Genomic DNA, 16787 nt, shown 5'->3' with positions numbered 1-16787 from the left:
ATATTGTTTCATGTGCCACGACGACATGGACGCTTTTACTTCTTTATGTGCTACAGATGTTTTAACTGCTGCCTAAACAGATCTGTTATCCATTTTTAGTGAGTATGAAGACTGGTGTGAATTGGGTTGCATTAAAGTGGAAAACAAATAAACCCAAGTCAACTTTGCCCCACTTAAAGGGACTTTCCTGCCATCGTGTACATGGTCGATGCATGGTCCCTTTACATTTTCATGGTGTCCCCCTTGCAAATGCATAAAGGATTCTGCAGACTCCTCAGCTACTTTCCTTGCAGGTGATGAGTTCAGATGAACAAGTCTCCATGCGCGTGATATGCTCGCCTCCAGTCAGCTCCAGCTTGGATCCAGGGAAGGCTGTGGTTCCCGTTTGCAGCTTCACTGTTCCTGATTGACTGCTTCTAGCAGACAGTTGCAGGAATTGCCAGATCATGGAGAAGGATGGCAGCTGCAGGGCTGGAGTTTCTACCCAAGGTTAGTACGTTTCATTTCTGAAGAATGCTCAGGGTATTTTAACATACGCTGACAATAAAATGAACGCAAGTTAAGACATACCGGGGCGATGTGGGCCCTGCCCTTGGTTACCGTCCGTTTAGGGGAGATGAGACAGAAGGTGAGCCGTCTCTGATAATAACTACCTTTAGCTTGTTCTTTTTTTTTTTTGCCGCTGTAATTTTTGGAGGGCGTTTAGTTTGAATGGCAAACTTGTGTCTGTCTGGATCTGCGGGTCAGTGCTGCAGAGTCAGAAGAATAATCAATTCCTTACAGGCTTCCTTAACCAGACAAATAAGTTACGGTGCTAGAACAATCATGCAAAAAAGATAAATTCCCTAGGAAATACACAGCAGGTGCATTTAGTATTATATATTTTTAAAGATACATTTTTTTTTTTAATTTAATTTATTGAAAAATACATCTGGCTTTATTTGTTGTATAGGCCTGTAACGTGCAGGATCCACTTTATGCTTGAATGCAAGCTACATAATGTATTTTAATGGCTCCTCAACACCTAATTATCTAGGCTCGTTTAGTGTATAGAACAAAGTGTAATATTTTGGAAACGTTATTTTTTAATAAAAATATATACATTCTATTTAAGCCCTGTAGGAGTTCTACAAGTTAATTGTTATTAAATTAAGAATGATTTGAGTCAACACTTAAAAGAAAAAAATAAATATTGCTTTCCTTTCAAGTGCTGTGGAGTATGTTTTGCCTGCTGAGGATGATGGGCGTTGTAGTCCATTTTAACTGGAAGGCAAAGGAAGCCTATGTTATCTGAGGCCTTGATGATATGAATCAGAGTTAGGACCCATGCTTCAAGGAAGTGGTGTCTATCTTTATCGTTTATGTTCACGCCTAACCCGTCTTGCTCTACTTCCGCCTTGCTGGAGTTGTACCCATGGCAGCATGTCACTGGACTACCTGATTGGCCATCAAGTCCTCCAATTCTGTTTCGCTTCAACTGGAGGTGTGTTACACGCTGATTGGTGGAAAGGGCAATGTATGGGCGTTTCCGTTGCCTAAGAGACCATTTTAAGCCAAATTATCATTTGCCAAATGTTAACGAGCGAGCGGATTGGTCCAGTCGGTTTCTAAGCAACGGAGACGCGCGTGGCGGTTTAACGTGCAGCCGGTCTGTAAAATGTCCCGCCCGTCTAAATACCCACAAAGAACGACCGCGACATAATGTACGGCGGCCAGAAAAGTTCAGCAAGTCTCCTGCAACACGACGAGGCGCTTCACGGAGTGAAACTGAGAAGCGGAAATGGGCGTGAGACTCCGCCCATTGACCCCTGCCCCAGTGACGCCATTAGTTTCAATGGTGCTGAGGTGGAAGTGTAGTCTGGTGACAGAAGGAAGCTAAGATAGAGAAGGGTAAGTCTATGCAACTGCATACATAATTCTAATGTATACATTAATGATGTTCTAATTATACATGAATCCCTACATAATTCTAATGTACCTGTCTATCTTAGCTCACATTTCCTCATGTCATTGGATCGAATGGGCTGCCCCAAGTATCCTAATTTCGTATATTCCGCTATTATTATTATTATTATTAGCTAACTGGAGTTAACTTTAATCCTTGCATTCTATGTTTTCCTTTGGCATTGTAGTAGCTAATGAGTATACATTATGTATACTTACATATGCGAAATAGTTACTGTTATGATAGGGGACAGTGAACAAAATCGACATTAACACACATTGAGACAGAAAGAGAAATACACCCTTACAATTTATAAGGAGGTTCAAGGCGAATGAGATAGACGGTTAGGGACAGCATGGACGAGGAGGACTTCATTGTAGAAAGGGTGATGCGGAGAAGTCGGAGACCCTAAAGACCCGGAGAGAACAGACGGATTCTTCCAGGATGCAGGTTGAGGTTTAGAGGGGTGGACTGGATGCTTCTGTGAGTGTTTAAGAGGTAGGGGAAGAATTCTTGAGCGGGTTCAGCATTGGTAGAATCCTGGGTATTATAGTAACCGTTGGAGAGGGTGGTTGGAGTGTTTGGAGGTGAGATTGTAGACGTAGCGGGTTTCGTGTTGTTAAGGACTCTGTAGGCGGTGGTCGGGGGTTTACATTTCATCGTGGAAGGCGTGGGGAGACGGTGGATGGACTGACACAGCGAGGCAGCAGATTTATTGGAAGAGATGAGAGATGGGAGACGAGGAGGTTAGTATGGAGTTGCAATAATCCAGACAGGATTTTTCTCATACGTACTTTAGTATTTGTATGAAAAGCCAAACTAGAGAGATTTTACAGGTGAAGGCGGCGTGATTTGGTGAAAAACTGGATATGAGGAGAATATGGATATAATGAGCCTTTGTATATAGTATATGCGATGAGTCGGGTTATTTACAAAGCTGTGCATCTATTCAAAGTGCAAGGGAAGTGATTTTAGCCAGTTATACAAGTCCCTTTAATGAAATGTGTCAGTTTGGCACACATCCTAAGTACCTGCACCTGCCGGCCAACGTTCAGGATTGGAAACAATCCAGTAAAATATAGACACTGGCTAGAAGAGATTACACGGTTACTGTCAAGTTTATTCAGCTGTAAACATTTAGGAGCTATGACCACCAGACTGGTGTACAAAGCTGTAGATCCCTGTTTCTAAAGTGTTTCAAGAGAAATAAAACCGGTATAATCGATTTAGTTTAGAAGTCACCTGGGACCTGAGGTTTGCTTTAATAATTAAACCTGAGGTAATTACTTGTATGAACTTTATTTTGCTGGTTTTAATTGGTTTAAAAAAGTAAAAAAAAGGCATATTAGCTAAAGTGTGTTACCTTAAGGACAATGGGCGGTCCCTAAACCCATTGAAAACAATGCATTACATGTACGGGCTTTGTCATTAAGGGGTTAAAGTGAGTTGCATATAGTCACCGGATCGCACACGGAGCGGTTATGTTACTGACCTTCCATCTACTTGTGGGAAAACCAGGAAATACCAGTTCTTTTTGCACTGGTGAATCAGAAGGCAGGGAAACCTCAGAACAGTAGTGGGCGGAACTGCCACACCTTTACTTGAAATTACAATGAAAAAGGTGTCGAGTTACATTTTTACTGAACTACCGTATTGTCCCTTGTATAAGCCACACCCCTATAGTTTGATGATATTTTTTAAAAAAAATAATTTGAAAAAAATACACATTGGGAGAAAGGTAAAACAGTATTTTCTCACACTCTCTCAATGTCTCCCTATCTTTTCCACCGTCCGCTTCCATGTCCCTGTCTCCATTTCCGCAGCTCTGCTTCTTCCCTGTAACTTCTTGTTCTTCTGTCTTCGCCTCCTTCTCGGTGAACCAGGCCTCCGTGTGAAAGGGTGGAGCCTCCATGCTCACCCTTTCCCAGATTGGAGGAACAGGGGAGAGGCTGTCCCCGTGACTCAGCTCTTTTGCAAAAGTCAAAATAATGCAGATGGATTCACAGAAAAAGAGAAGCATTTCTGCACCTTTTCCTCCAATCTGGGAAGTGGGTGTGGCCAAAGGCTCCACCCTTTGGCAGAAGTGCTCCAAGATGCCTTATTCACAGAGAAGCGGACGGAGACTGAAGAAAGAAGACACGACAACAAGATGAGGCAAGAAAAGAAGCTGAGGGAAATAAGACAGGGATATGGAAGTGGTCGGCGGAACAGGAAGGGAGAAATTGAGAAAATCAAAACCCCTCAAATTAGGGTGCAGCTTATAATCAGGACAATATGGTACAGTACTATATTACAAAATTAATTTATTTCATCACATAGAGAAGCTGCTTTGATTTAAAAAAAATCTTGCTAGTTTCCAACATTTTATCCCACCGCTGCAATATGATCCGGAGTAAGATGGTATTTTTATTGTCCACCACAATCCTCATACACTGGGGAGAACGGTGTTCTGAGATTGGTATCCTGTCATCTTTCAGAATAAGCACTTTGGGGTCTCTTCTCTTATTTTCCATTAGTAACATATAACAGGTTAGACTTTTTTTAGAGTCATTTTGTTTCAAAGTAGGATCAACCATCAGGAACATTTTGTTGGTTGCTATGGATAATGCCCCACATTTACCAAGTTGCGTTATAATAAGTCTTTATACATAAAAATACAGAAAAATTATCTTGCAAAAATCCAGAATTATAAAACAAGGTTATTGGACTGTTTTTACCCCCCACCCCCCCCGTAAATAGATTATTTCCAGTGCCGTACAGTTCTTCGTAATCTAGCAGCCGTGTTCGAAGCAATATTCATAATATATGAGAATCCATGAGCGGTGATACAGCAGATATGCATTTTAGAAAATGGTGCTTTCTGCAATCCTGAGCTGCATTTTCAGTATTTCATTATGAAATGTTTTTTTTTTTCATACAAACCGTTATTTCATTAGAAATGCAAAGGAAGTTATGTATAAAAAGTGATTATTGGGGCCTTATTACCAATCGACATGATACTACTGATTGGACTGTTTCATTGGTTGCTATGGTGATTGAATTACTTAGCAAACGTGATACTAGAATCATCTCTTTTTTTTATGTATCCCTCACTTTAAGACACTGATTATAGCTCTGAGATATTATACCTGTCACTTGTGCTTCGCGGCTGGCCTGGTGACTGGCTCATTATCAGTGATGATGCATTCTACGAGAAGCAAAAAGCCACTTTGGTAATGGATTTGGTTGGTGAACAACTCTGGGACATTGTGCCAAAATACCTCTTTGCTAAAATGATAGCAGATAGATAGGATAACATTTCACACTGAGGAACTGGGGCATTAAAAATTAAGGATCGCAGTGACTTCTGTATTTTAGGAGCACCTATAAGTCTCTTTGAGGGAGGTGGTAGTAGAAAAGGGTTGATTTAGATGTCATAGATACATACATGCATGTTTGTACGCGTTATAGACGTGTCTGGATGACAGTAGATCTTCTTGTGCTGACTATATGTGGCCTTTCTACAGGTAAACATGAAGGCTCTGATCCTAGTTGGCGGTTATGGCACCCGATTGCGCCCCCTCACCCTCAGCGTTCCTAAGCCACTGGTGGACTTTTGCAACAAGCCCATCCTGTTACACCAAGTAGAAGCTCTGGTGAAGGTAAGATGCTGCTTTCATTACTTAGTATTGTGTTTGAATAGGCTAAGCAAACCACTGTGGGGTTTAGTTTGGTAACACTTGCCACAGATAATCATTGCATGAATGACAAATTTGGTCTGGATCTAGGAGCCAGCAGCCACCCCCCCCCCATATATTACCCAACCTGGCGCCTGGGATTTGTCGAGCCTTGCCATTCAGTAACATACATTTAAACACTTTAGCATAAAACAGTAACAGACATTCACTAACATCTTATGCTTACAAACACTAATACACTGCAGTAACACACACAGGGCCGGCCGAAGACTTAACGCCGCCAGGGGCGAAGTTTAAAACGCCGCCCCCCCGCCGACGCCAGGGGGGGGCGAAGTTTAAAACGACGCCCCCCCCGCCGACGCCGGGGGGGGCGAAGTTTAAAACGCCGCCCCCCCCGGTACTTACCTTTAAACAGTCCTGCGGCGAGTCTCCCTGCTCTGCCAAGGTGCCGGCTTGTAATGCTGAGCGCCGGAAATTGACGTCACTTCCGGCGCTCTGCATTACAAGCCGGCACCGGGACCGAACAGGGAGACTCGCCGCAGAGGAGAGAGAGAGAGGGGCGCCGAGCGGGTAAGCGAAAACCACTCGGTGCCCCTCTCTCTCCACCGCTTAAAAAAAAAAAAAAAAGCGCTTGGGGCGGCAAAGTGCCGCCCCTTCTAAAGTGCCGCCTGGGGCAATTGCCCCAGTCTGCCCCATTATAGGGCCGGCCCTGAACACACACACTAACATTCTACGCTCATGTACACACATGGTAACACCATACACCAATGCACACACTTTAACACTATATGCTGACATACACGCTGACATACACGCTCATACTAATGCCATACTGTAACATAAACAACACCATACACACTAGCACCACTCTCTTATACTCATGTACACACAGGGCCGGCCGAAGACTTAACGCCGCCTGGGGCGAAGTTTAAAACGCCGCCGGGGGGGGGGCGCATTTTAAACTTCGCCGACGCGATTATCTACCCCCGCCCCCCCCCCCCGGTACTTACCTTTAAACAGTCCTGCGGCGAGTCTCCCTGCTCTGCCACGGTGCCGGCTTGTAATGCTGAGCGCCGGAAAGTCACTTCCGGCGCTCTGCATTACAAGCCGGCACCGGGACCGAACAGGGAGACTCGCCGCAGAGGAGAGAGAGAGAGGGGCGCCGAGCGGGTAAGCGAAAACCACTCGGTGCCCCTCTCTCTCTCTCCTCCGCTTCAAAAAAAAAAGCGCTTGGGGCGGCAAAGTGCCGCCCCTTCTAAAGTGCCGCCTGGGGCAATTGCCCCAGTCTGCCCCATTATAGGGCCGGCCCTGTGTACACATATACACTAGCTTACACTATAAATATATAAATATAAGCACTTTAACACTATGGACACATACAATACAGTAGATTTTACTGACTCTATATATATATATATACACACACACTTTACAATATACACAGTGACTCTGACACTATACTATACACACACACACATTACTCCCGCACTCACACTCCACTGTCTATCTTCTGCCATCTCAAATGCGGCACACTATGCTTTTCTGTGGATGCGCGGTTAAGCGAGTGACATGGAGCACCCACAAAGGTCGCGTAACGTGCATAATGTGACCCCGCTGGGAACCTCACGGCACCAGCTACACCGGATCCATGATGACAGTCCTGCAAAACCCTGGGGTTTGTCAAGCCTTGACTTTAATACTGATACTATGTCAGGATGCTCCCAAATGCTTGTATGAATTAAATTAAGTAATGAAAGAAAATTTTTGAATGAAATTTAGCCTTCATGGTGATAAAATATTTAGAAAAATATTCTTTGTCGTTTTCTTGAATTTACAGATTCACATTTTTCTTTCTTATTGACTAAACCTAAATACATACTTTTTAGTAAAACAAAATTAAGCACAGAAAGGGAAAAAAGCAAAATCAATTGGTAAAAAATATTGCTTATTGTGTGATATAACGCCATCATATTCCACAGTGTTGTACAATGGGTAAACAGGACATGACAAGTAGTATATAACATAACCTTCAGAGGAACAGGTGAGAAGGGTTTGGCTGAAATGAGCTTACAATCTAGAGATATCTGCGTAGGTTAAAAAAAAGGAAAAACCTTTTGCTGTGTAATTTTGTTGTGTTTATCTCCCTTCAAATAATGTTTTCTCCCTTGTTCAGGCTGGGGTTAAACATGTTATCCTGGCAGTCAGCTACATGTCTGATATGTTAGAGAAGGAGATGAAAGAGCAAGAAAAGAGGGTAAGTAATCAATATCAGGACCAGAATCATTCATTCATTAACCACAGATGTTACTGAGACAGAGTTTGTATCGTGTGTCTGTTAGATCAATATGGCGAGGCTTCTCTATTATGCCAGGTCATTGCGATTCACTGCATCGGCCCGTACTGCTGATACAGCAAAAAAACAACCTATCTTCTGTATCGCTATCCTAACTGTTGTGAATTAACATTATTATTATAGCACTAACAATTTGCAAAACACTTCTCACAGTCCTTACATTCAAAGGATCTGACAAAACTAAGGCAAACTAATACATTAGGTAAAGAGAGCCCTCTTCACACGCATGTGATCTAAAAGTTCTGTTTTTGCCTGCATGGCAAAAATGCTCAAATAGTTAAGCAGGATTTAACTTTAGCATATGGGCTTTACGTTGATTTTAGCAGTTTTGAGGTCCGTTTTTATCCCTGCTGTTGGCATCTCTTAGTAGGGAAAGTTTATTAATGGAGGAACATCTGGTGTTTTATAGACCCTCAATCTGTAGAGGTCAGTTCAAAGCACCCAGCAGTTTAGGGTAAATTTGCATCAATATTCCAACCATTGGAGCTTTACTGTAAGAAGACTCACTGCTGCTGTGGCTCTTGTGAGTTATGGATCCTATGATGCAGAAAGGTTACTCATAACCGCGATAGCAACAGGGAGAAGCTTCCAGCATCCGTTTATATACCAAGAAAGCGTTAATTGCATTTTCTACTATATTAAGCATATAAGCCTCCGCCGATCTCTAATTTCATTCATTCTGCTGAAGGTTTTATTACATGAAAACAACACAAACTTTTGTGAAGAAGCCTTTTTAGTCTCTATGACCACAACCTATCGCTTCTTGCATTTGTGTCCCCTGAGAATGAACGGTTCTTGGTGAATGTAATGAATAAAGCAAAATGTTACATGATTCAGGAATTCTTTTTGAGAAGGTTATACCCCTGGTGAGATATGAAGCATAATACAGCCAACATGCAAGGTGAATGCAGAGGACTGTAACTATTTCTTCCTTTGGTTACAGCTGGGGATCCGCATCTCAATGTCGCATGAAAAGGAGCCTCTAGGAACAGGTGGGCAGAGACCCCGTTTCTATTTTATATCAGAATCCGTCGTTAGTCACCCGGGCTGTGTTTGAAAATGTGATCATTATCTAAATTTCAAAAGTAATTTTTTTCTTTATAATGTTTGTAGAGTAAGTGTTCACAAAATAATAAACAATAAAGGTAACTTTTACAGAATGTATTACATTAAAAAAAGTGTAAACTGGAACTCTGGTGATCAGTTAAATTTGTGTGTATTTCTGTACAATGCATGAAAAGTCATTAAAAAAATGTTTGGTAGACGCTATAAATATTTGTGGTGATTGTGGTCTTACATAAGATCTCATGTACATTAAACATGACTCTTTGTATATTTGCTATTATTTTCCCAGAGCATTATAAAGAAATGATGTAAGATAATATGGACAATTTATTTGTAAAGGAAGAGTCCCCCACTAAGACATATACATTGGGGCTGCATTCGTTTTTGCTCTGCAAAGTACATGCATGCATAGCGTCGGCCCATTATACATTATTTAACTTCTTAAGGGCTGATAGAGATCAGGGATGCAAATGTTACTCTCCCATTACAAGTCGTGTGATTGGTGCATTGGTGACGCCAAACTAAAGTACGGTATATTTCTTGAGGCTTTAATGGCTCTTTATTAATATATTTCATATTTATCTGTTTTTGCTTGCGGATTGCCGTCCGTTTTGTTGTAATCCATCCCCTCTGTGTTTTGCCAATGTAGCTGGTCCACTAGCCTTGGCTCGGGAACTGCTGACAGAAAACACGGAGCCTTTCTTTGTACTCAATAGCGACGTGATCTGTGATTTTCCATTTGAGGATATGGTGCGGTTCCATAAGCACCACGGAAAGGAGGGCACTATCGTGGTAAGTTTGCACTACTCTCTACTGAGAGATATCTCCGGCGTCTGATAGATCTAAACATATAGAGTAACCAAGGAAATTGGGGAAGTTTCTTCCTCCTTTCCACATCTGGGCTGGAAATCTGATTGTTTTTAGTAAAGGCAATTATGTTAAATTATATTGTGTGTGTGTGTGTGTATATATATTTATATTTATATTTATATTTTCTCGGCTGGGATGTTTGATTCCTAGACTGAAGGAGCCGCAATCTTACCAATGCGTCTATATCCTTCTTAAAGGTAACAAAGGTGGAGGAGCCATCAAAGTATGGAGTGGTCGTTTACGAACAAGAAACTGGACAGATTCAGAGGTTTGTGGAGAAACCTCAAATATTTGTATCCAACAAGATCAACTCAGGGCTTTACATCTTCTGTCCTTCAGTACTGGATCGCATAAAGGTAGGCAGGTTTCCTGAAGCCTCAATGTTGACAAGGTTTTACTGATGTAATGTTTCACTATTTCTCTCAGAATTGATTTTAGTAGCTAATGAGAACTACATATCCTAACCAGTGTTCATGCATTTTCACTAGTTTTCACTACAGCACTTGTGGACAAATCATGACCTGTATTGGGCAGATCTCCTTGTTCAATACGTAGATCCTGTGCACCAATAGCACTACCATAAAGTGCATGTTGAAAAAACCTTGCTGCACATTGCCAAAAAAGCTAGTTTGTGCTTTGTGTTTAAACCAGTTAAACTCAGTTTAAGTTTGTAGATACATTACTCTGCTGTGCATGGGATGGCAGTGGAAGGTTTCTTTTTCATGTGAGGATCATAAAAGGTGACCTACCCAATAACAGTAGTTACTGATTGATTGGTCCAATTATGAATGCAAACAAATAAGATTTTGCTGCCACTGCTTCAGACAGTGATGGTAAATTCGTTATCTTACCCATATAACTTTTCTCCAGCTTCGTCCAACTTCTATTGAAAAGGAGATTTTTCCAGCCATGGCTCAAGATGGACAATTGTTTGCCATGGAGTTGCAAGGTAAGAAAGGGGTTTTAGTTGAGATATGGCTTTTGTAGGATTTTAATAACCATATCCTACAAATCATGTACAATTTTATGGAGTTTTGGATTCTGTCCCCTCTTTGTTAGGATTTTGGATGGACATCGGACAACCTAAGGACTTCCTAACTGGCATGTGCATGTATCTGCAGTCCGTGAGGCAGAAGCATCCAGAACTGCTTCATTCTGGACCAGGCTTTATCGGAAACGTTCTTGTGGTGAGTTACTGCTGACCCCTACGTTTACACTTAGAAATTTGCCTGCAGATTTGGCCCAGCTCGTGGTAGTTTTTTCCTAAGATCCCATACATGGAAAAAGCAAATGGCTGACCAGCTGCAGTAAATGAGGGCATCCGTTGACAGGGCCAACCTCCCTCCATATGTGTGCAGGGCTAGCTCAACCTTCACTCTACTATATCTTAGGCTGCTGAATGACTTATGTTTTCTACCCTCAAAGCCCTCCTATGCACAACAGTCAGTAATCCATTTTATCTGTAGGACCCCACAGCAAAAATTGGCCAGAATTGCTGCATAGGACCTAACGTGACCATTGGACCTGGAGTAACTGTTGAGGACGGTGTCCGTATTAAGAGGTGCACGATTATGAAAGGATCGAGACTTCACTCCCACTCCTGGCTTGAGTCTTCCATTGTTGGCTGGAGCTCTTCTGTTGGGCAGTGGGTGAGTTATTCCTGGAGCAGCGGCATATTACTCAACATTAATATCGTGCAGTCATATGACAAATGGCAAAACTAAGAACACAAGAGTGTCATGCATATTATGCTGTAGCCATCAGTAACAAATGTAGATACCAATGTGGTTTTTGCTTATGTCTTTCTTGCAGGTACGTGTGGAGAATGTGACAGTGCTAGGAGAAGATGTCATTGTTAATGATGAGCTTTACCTAAATGGAGCCAATGTTTTGCCCCACAAGTGCATTGCTGAATCTGTACCAGAACCAAGGATTATCATGTAGAGACGTTAAAACTGCTGCCCACAGAGAACTAAAAAAACTGGGTCTTGCAGTCACCGTACAGCATGACAGGTGGGCAATACTCCAGGATCAGACTTTCCTTGCAAGCAGGCTTAACACGGCTTTCTGTAGCCCAGCCACAGTGCCAAACATGCCTGCCTGTAGATGGACTCTGCCCAAACGGACCATTCCGCAGTGGCCATCAGTGGTTAATAAGCCCTGTGCCTTTTTATCTATAGGGGACATTGAAGATCTGTTCTACATGGCCTCCTTTAAATGACCACACGAGACTGCTCCAGCACAATGCAAGATCTTTTAAAACACTTTTTTTCTAGCAGAAGAACTGAATGACAAGTGCCGTTGATTGTCTTCAGGTTTTAAGCCTGTGTGATTAAGAAGGGGCTGCTGATTATTTCACCACAGGGCAAAGAGACTGTAGTCCTGGCATTGCTGTTACAGTGCAGCTCCCATGACTCTCAGGTAGCTGTCACCTAGCCTAGAGAGTAATACGCCAATTATAGGGTCTTTTGCTTTGGAGCTGGCTCTGTCCTTGGGGTGGGGGTTAGTAATTATACAGAATGTTAACCAAATGCAGTAAGATTATAAACTAGTGAATGCATAAAATAATCAAAGAGGCAGGAAGGAAATGTGCTGCCATTCTTTCAATAAGAAATTATAGGTAACAGTGTTTTATGTTTTTGAGAGGGCAATTTCTTATAAAGTAATGAGAATCTTTAACTTTGTATGTCTTATTTTCTCAACCTGTTATGTTTGTGTACATTTTAGGCTGTACCAATACAGTATGATTTGATTGTCTATGTAAAGCAAAGTGTATTTTCAGACACTGTGTAACCAAATTAGGCTTGACCCAAATTAGAATATGTTCTGCAGGAAGCTACAAAAAAAACAAGGATGTCCTAGATGGATAAATAATTTAATACTCCATTTTGTGTCTTCTCACCACAAATATAAATGATAAAAACATAGCTTGGTTGTAAACAGTGCCATATAGATCGTCTATTAAGAATCCCCTTCCAGTGTTTGAGCTGACTGTACCATGAGGCCAGTGCCGTGATACCTGGTAACAAACAGGATCCCGCAGGCCAAGTCTTTGACAAGCCGTGGACGTGGCTAGCAGACCGTGTCGTTTGTTCAGTAGTCTTACTGAGAGGTTTGAAGATACTGGCAGGTGAAAATTTGCGAGCACTCCCCAAAAAAAAACACAGTGCAGCCATGGGAGGGTTAAAAGCTACACAGATATACAACCACCGCCACGGCTCCCCTTCAGCATCCCACCAACTCCAGAATAAGGGTAAGTCGACTCAGCCCAGGAGCGAAGAGGAATAGCAGGGAGCGTAGAACCAGCACATTAAATAACATTTAAAATTAAAGCTGTAAACGTGTTGAATACTCTGAAGCCTGTATCTCATCCCATCCTGCTTCAGATGCTCTCAGATGCTAGTTGGCAGCTGGCTTTTCGTAATCCTCCACTCCTGTGATAGTGGCCTTGCAGAAGAAGCAGTCTTTGTTGTTCATGAGATGCTGATTAATGCAAGCCCTGGAACAGAAAATAATTTGATGAATGTAAGGGATTGTCCAATAACAGCACTCATGGGGGGGAATGCCGACCCTTAATTATATACAGGGTAAAATGTCAATCAAGATGAGAAAATGGCCATTTTACTTACTTGCAGGACTTGTGGGAGCAGGGCTTGAATACGGCAGAGATCGGGTGAGCATAGCAGATCGGGCACAGATCCTCCTCACTCGTTGGCTGAAAGAGAACATTTTACACGCATTGAGTCTGATGCGGCTGACCAAGGCAACACTGATACAGATGCATTGCTGTATGCTTAGTAGATAATTCCTATCCTGCACTGTTCCTCTTACATATCTGTTTGATCTGCACATATTACTTTAACATGTAGACTGGGCCACAGTCACACGTGTCATCATTGCTCTCAGGGACACAACTACCAACCATAAAAGAGGTGAAAATGTACTATCTGTAAACAATTATACCTTCCCCCAAAGTACAGAATCTGCACTTCTAAGTCACTAAGATGTTTTTATGCCTCCCAATTACTACCCCCACTCTGTCCCAGTTAGCAACTCTGTGCTTGGGGTAAGGACAAGCGATAGGAGCATTAATAATGCAGGTCACTTCCCACTGCGAGGATCACATTCTGTGCAGAAAACTATTTTTGTGCAGATCTGCAGTAAACTGATCACTTTATCAGGATAAAAGGTCAGCACGTATCTCAAGTCAGAACAAAACACAGAACAAGTTACATAGGAGAGAGACAGCAGCAGGCCAAGCGCCCAATAACTACATACGACACTACACATGATCAGAACATTAACTGACAGCCACACTAGTTCTTGGCACATACCTACATATACATTAGCGACAACTCCCTCTCAACAACCAACAATAAGTGTGTATATGTTATATATTTATTATCATCTTTTATTTATGTAGCGCCAGCAATTTACGCAGCTCTTAATCCAATACATATATTCAAGTGGTCTGACAAGACGAGAATTGTCAGACTAAGACAAACCGATACATTAGGTGGAGAGCGCTCTATACACACACACACACACATTATATTATATAATATATATATATATATATATATATATATATATACACATACATACATATATATAATATACACATATATATACATATATATATATATATATATATATATACACACACACACACATACACACATATATATACATACATATATACATATATATATACACACACACACACACACACATATATACATATATATACATATATACATATATATATACATACATATATATACACATACATACACAAAGACAGCTGATGTGTTCACCCTGCTCTGTGACTTTATGTGGCCTCCCGCTTTGTGGCTGCTGTTCCTAAACCTTTCCAATAATACCACTTACAGTCATCCGTGGAATCGCTAGCAGGGATGAAATTTCACTAACTGACTTACTGGAAAGGTGTCATCCTATCACAGTACCAGGGCCCATATTTGTCACGTTTGTAAATGCAGACTGCAGGGCTAGGTGTTGATTGTATACACCTGTGGCAATGGGTCTGATTGAAACACCTTAATTCAATTATTAACAGGTGTGTCCCAATACTTTTGTCCGTATAGTGTACATTATGGGAAGGCATAGAAGTACCCGGGTGGGCCATTTCAGGAGTCTCCCCTATAGTTTACAGAAGCGCGGCAGAGAGAAAGGCAATGATTATGGCCTGACAATCCATTTAAAAGGAGTGAGCACCTGGCCTTTGTGGAAAACCTTTCCATTGTATACGACCCTGATTACCTAATATGTTTTGGTTGCAGAAAGGCTGGAGCTGAAGCTGCCTCCCGCGACCTTGGCCACACCATGGCACTCAGAAGCCAATTGTAACGATATGCCCAAAATCTGCATCTCCCTAAAAAGTATTGCCACCAACACGGCACCAAAGCGTGGATAATGTACCTGGGTGGCAGCTGCTGCCTGCTTGGATTCTTCACTTAGATACGCCAGCATTTTGCCCACTTTGCTCAGTTCTTCCGTGCTGATATAATCAGTGTCTGAAAATAAAAGGAAACTCCCATTAATATCCTCAAAACACCCCATGTCCCAGTAGCTACAATTCCCTAAAGTACCGGTATATGTAACGAACTTGCACGAAAAAGTAAAAAAGAATAGAAAAAAAAGAAAATGCATTTGCTCAAAGTGTGATGGGATTGCTAAGAAAAGAGCGACCAGTAAACCTCTTAAACAGTGTTACTGTAGAGCATTTAAAATGACATTTTCATCATACCGCCAGAATTTTAGTGCATGCATAAATCAAGGAAGGCAGCGGGTTAAAGGTGGACTCCGCCCCTTCTGTGATATCACCAAATAGTATAGACCAACTGCAATGGAGACCAATTAACACAGCAGTCTAGTCCCTGAAATCGCACTTTTATTTATTTTTTTATGCATGTTGGAGTCCACCTTGCAGAATCGGCATGAAAATTGGTGCATTCATTTTTTTATTTTTTTATACAAAGTTGTAAAAAATAAAATAAAAATATTTTTCTATTTTTCTCCTCCCCTGGCTGCTTTTACATAACTAATGCTTAATCAGTAAAATATCTGCCCAGTACAGCTGCCGAGAAGTCAGTGAAGCAGCAGCCTACTGCTTATATGCTAGCAAAACACCGGCTTCTGTGTGATTGACTGCTGCTATTCTTTAATTAAAGCAGGAGTCCCACTGAGCTTGTGCAGTACGATCCCTGCCTTCCGTAGAGGCAGCCAGGAAGGAGTTAAATGAGGCAGAAGTCTCATTATCTTACGCCAATAACTTAAGAATCCATGCACCATTTTGCAGACAGTAAAGTGTTAAATGGACTCTAAATGGAATTTAAATGGAATCAAAGAATTTTAAAGCACTTCTCCTTGATCAGTATAAATATGTGGAATAGTTACATGCAATAAATCCGTGTATAGTTATAGCTTTGTACACATGGATTAACCCCTTAAGGGCAATGGGTTGTCCTTAAACCCATTAAAAACTGCATTGTGAGCCCGTACATGTACGGCTTTGTCATGAAGGGGTAAATCTGTCGGGACATCTCTGCCCCATGACTAGAGCAGAGACATGTATAGAACAGGAGAAACGTATCAGGTTGTATCAGCGTTTTTCTGAACTGAAATAGATCTTACTATAAATAATCACATTAATAAAATATTATTCTCTACTGAATTTTGAGACGGACACTAAATCCTGTGGTTATGACAGAGGGATAGGGTATTCCTACATATCCCGGGATGAGGTTTTAGATATTTTTCATTTGCTATCGGATTCTCCTCGCCGTCCTGTTTTCAAGGTGAAAAGGTTCTTCAGAAAAAAAATGCATCGCTGGTCTATTGTAGCACAAAGGCAGAT

At 41.7% G+C, this 16787-nt stretch overlaps 2 protein-coding genes across 3 annotated transcripts in view; one reads left to right on the top strand and one right to left on the bottom strand.

Annotated features, from left to right (window-relative positions):
- Nucleotides 1–1768: 1768 nt before the first annotated feature.
- Nucleotides 1769–11935, top strand: GMPPB (GDP-mannose pyrophosphorylase B). Its single transcript, XM_053469391.1, has 10 exons — nucleotides 1769–1890; nucleotides 5452–5586; nucleotides 7796–7876; nucleotides 8919–8967; nucleotides 9690–9832; nucleotides 10108–10266; nucleotides 10781–10859; nucleotides 10970–11097; nucleotides 11377–11559; nucleotides 11723–11935. The coding sequence occupies exons 2-10, from the start codon at nucleotides 5458–5460 to the stop codon at nucleotides 11852–11854; spliced, it is 1083 nt and encodes a 360-aa protein (XP_053325366.1). The 5' UTR covers nucleotides 1769–1890; nucleotides 5452–5457; the 3' UTR covers nucleotides 11855–11935.
- Nucleotides 11936–12766: 831 nt separating this feature from the next.
- The window catches only part of RNF123 (ring finger protein 123), a 33527-nt gene continuing 29506 nt past the window's right edge, over nucleotides 12767–16787 (bottom strand). For both annotated transcript variants that reach the window (XM_053469174.1, XM_053469173.1), the window contains exons 37-39: nucleotides 15350–15444; nucleotides 13540–13625; nucleotides 12767–13409 (exon numbers count right to left, since the gene is read on the bottom strand). In XM_053469174.1, the coding sequence (XP_053325149.1) occupies nucleotides 13310–13409; nucleotides 13540–13625; nucleotides 15350–15444 (281 nt within the window). In that variant the 3' untranslated portion in view covers nucleotides 12767–13309. The remainder of the gene's footprint in view (nucleotides 13410–13539; nucleotides 13626–15349; nucleotides 15445–16787) is intronic.

Source organism: Spea bombifrons, chromosome 6 (assembly GCF_027358695.1).
Source record: "Spea bombifrons isolate aSpeBom1 chromosome 6, aSpeBom1.2.pri, whole genome shotgun sequence".
Lineage (NCBI taxonomy): Eukaryota > Metazoa > Chordata > Amphibia > Anura > Pelobatidae > Spea > Spea bombifrons.
This window is presented reverse-complemented; position numbering and strand designations above follow the sequence as displayed.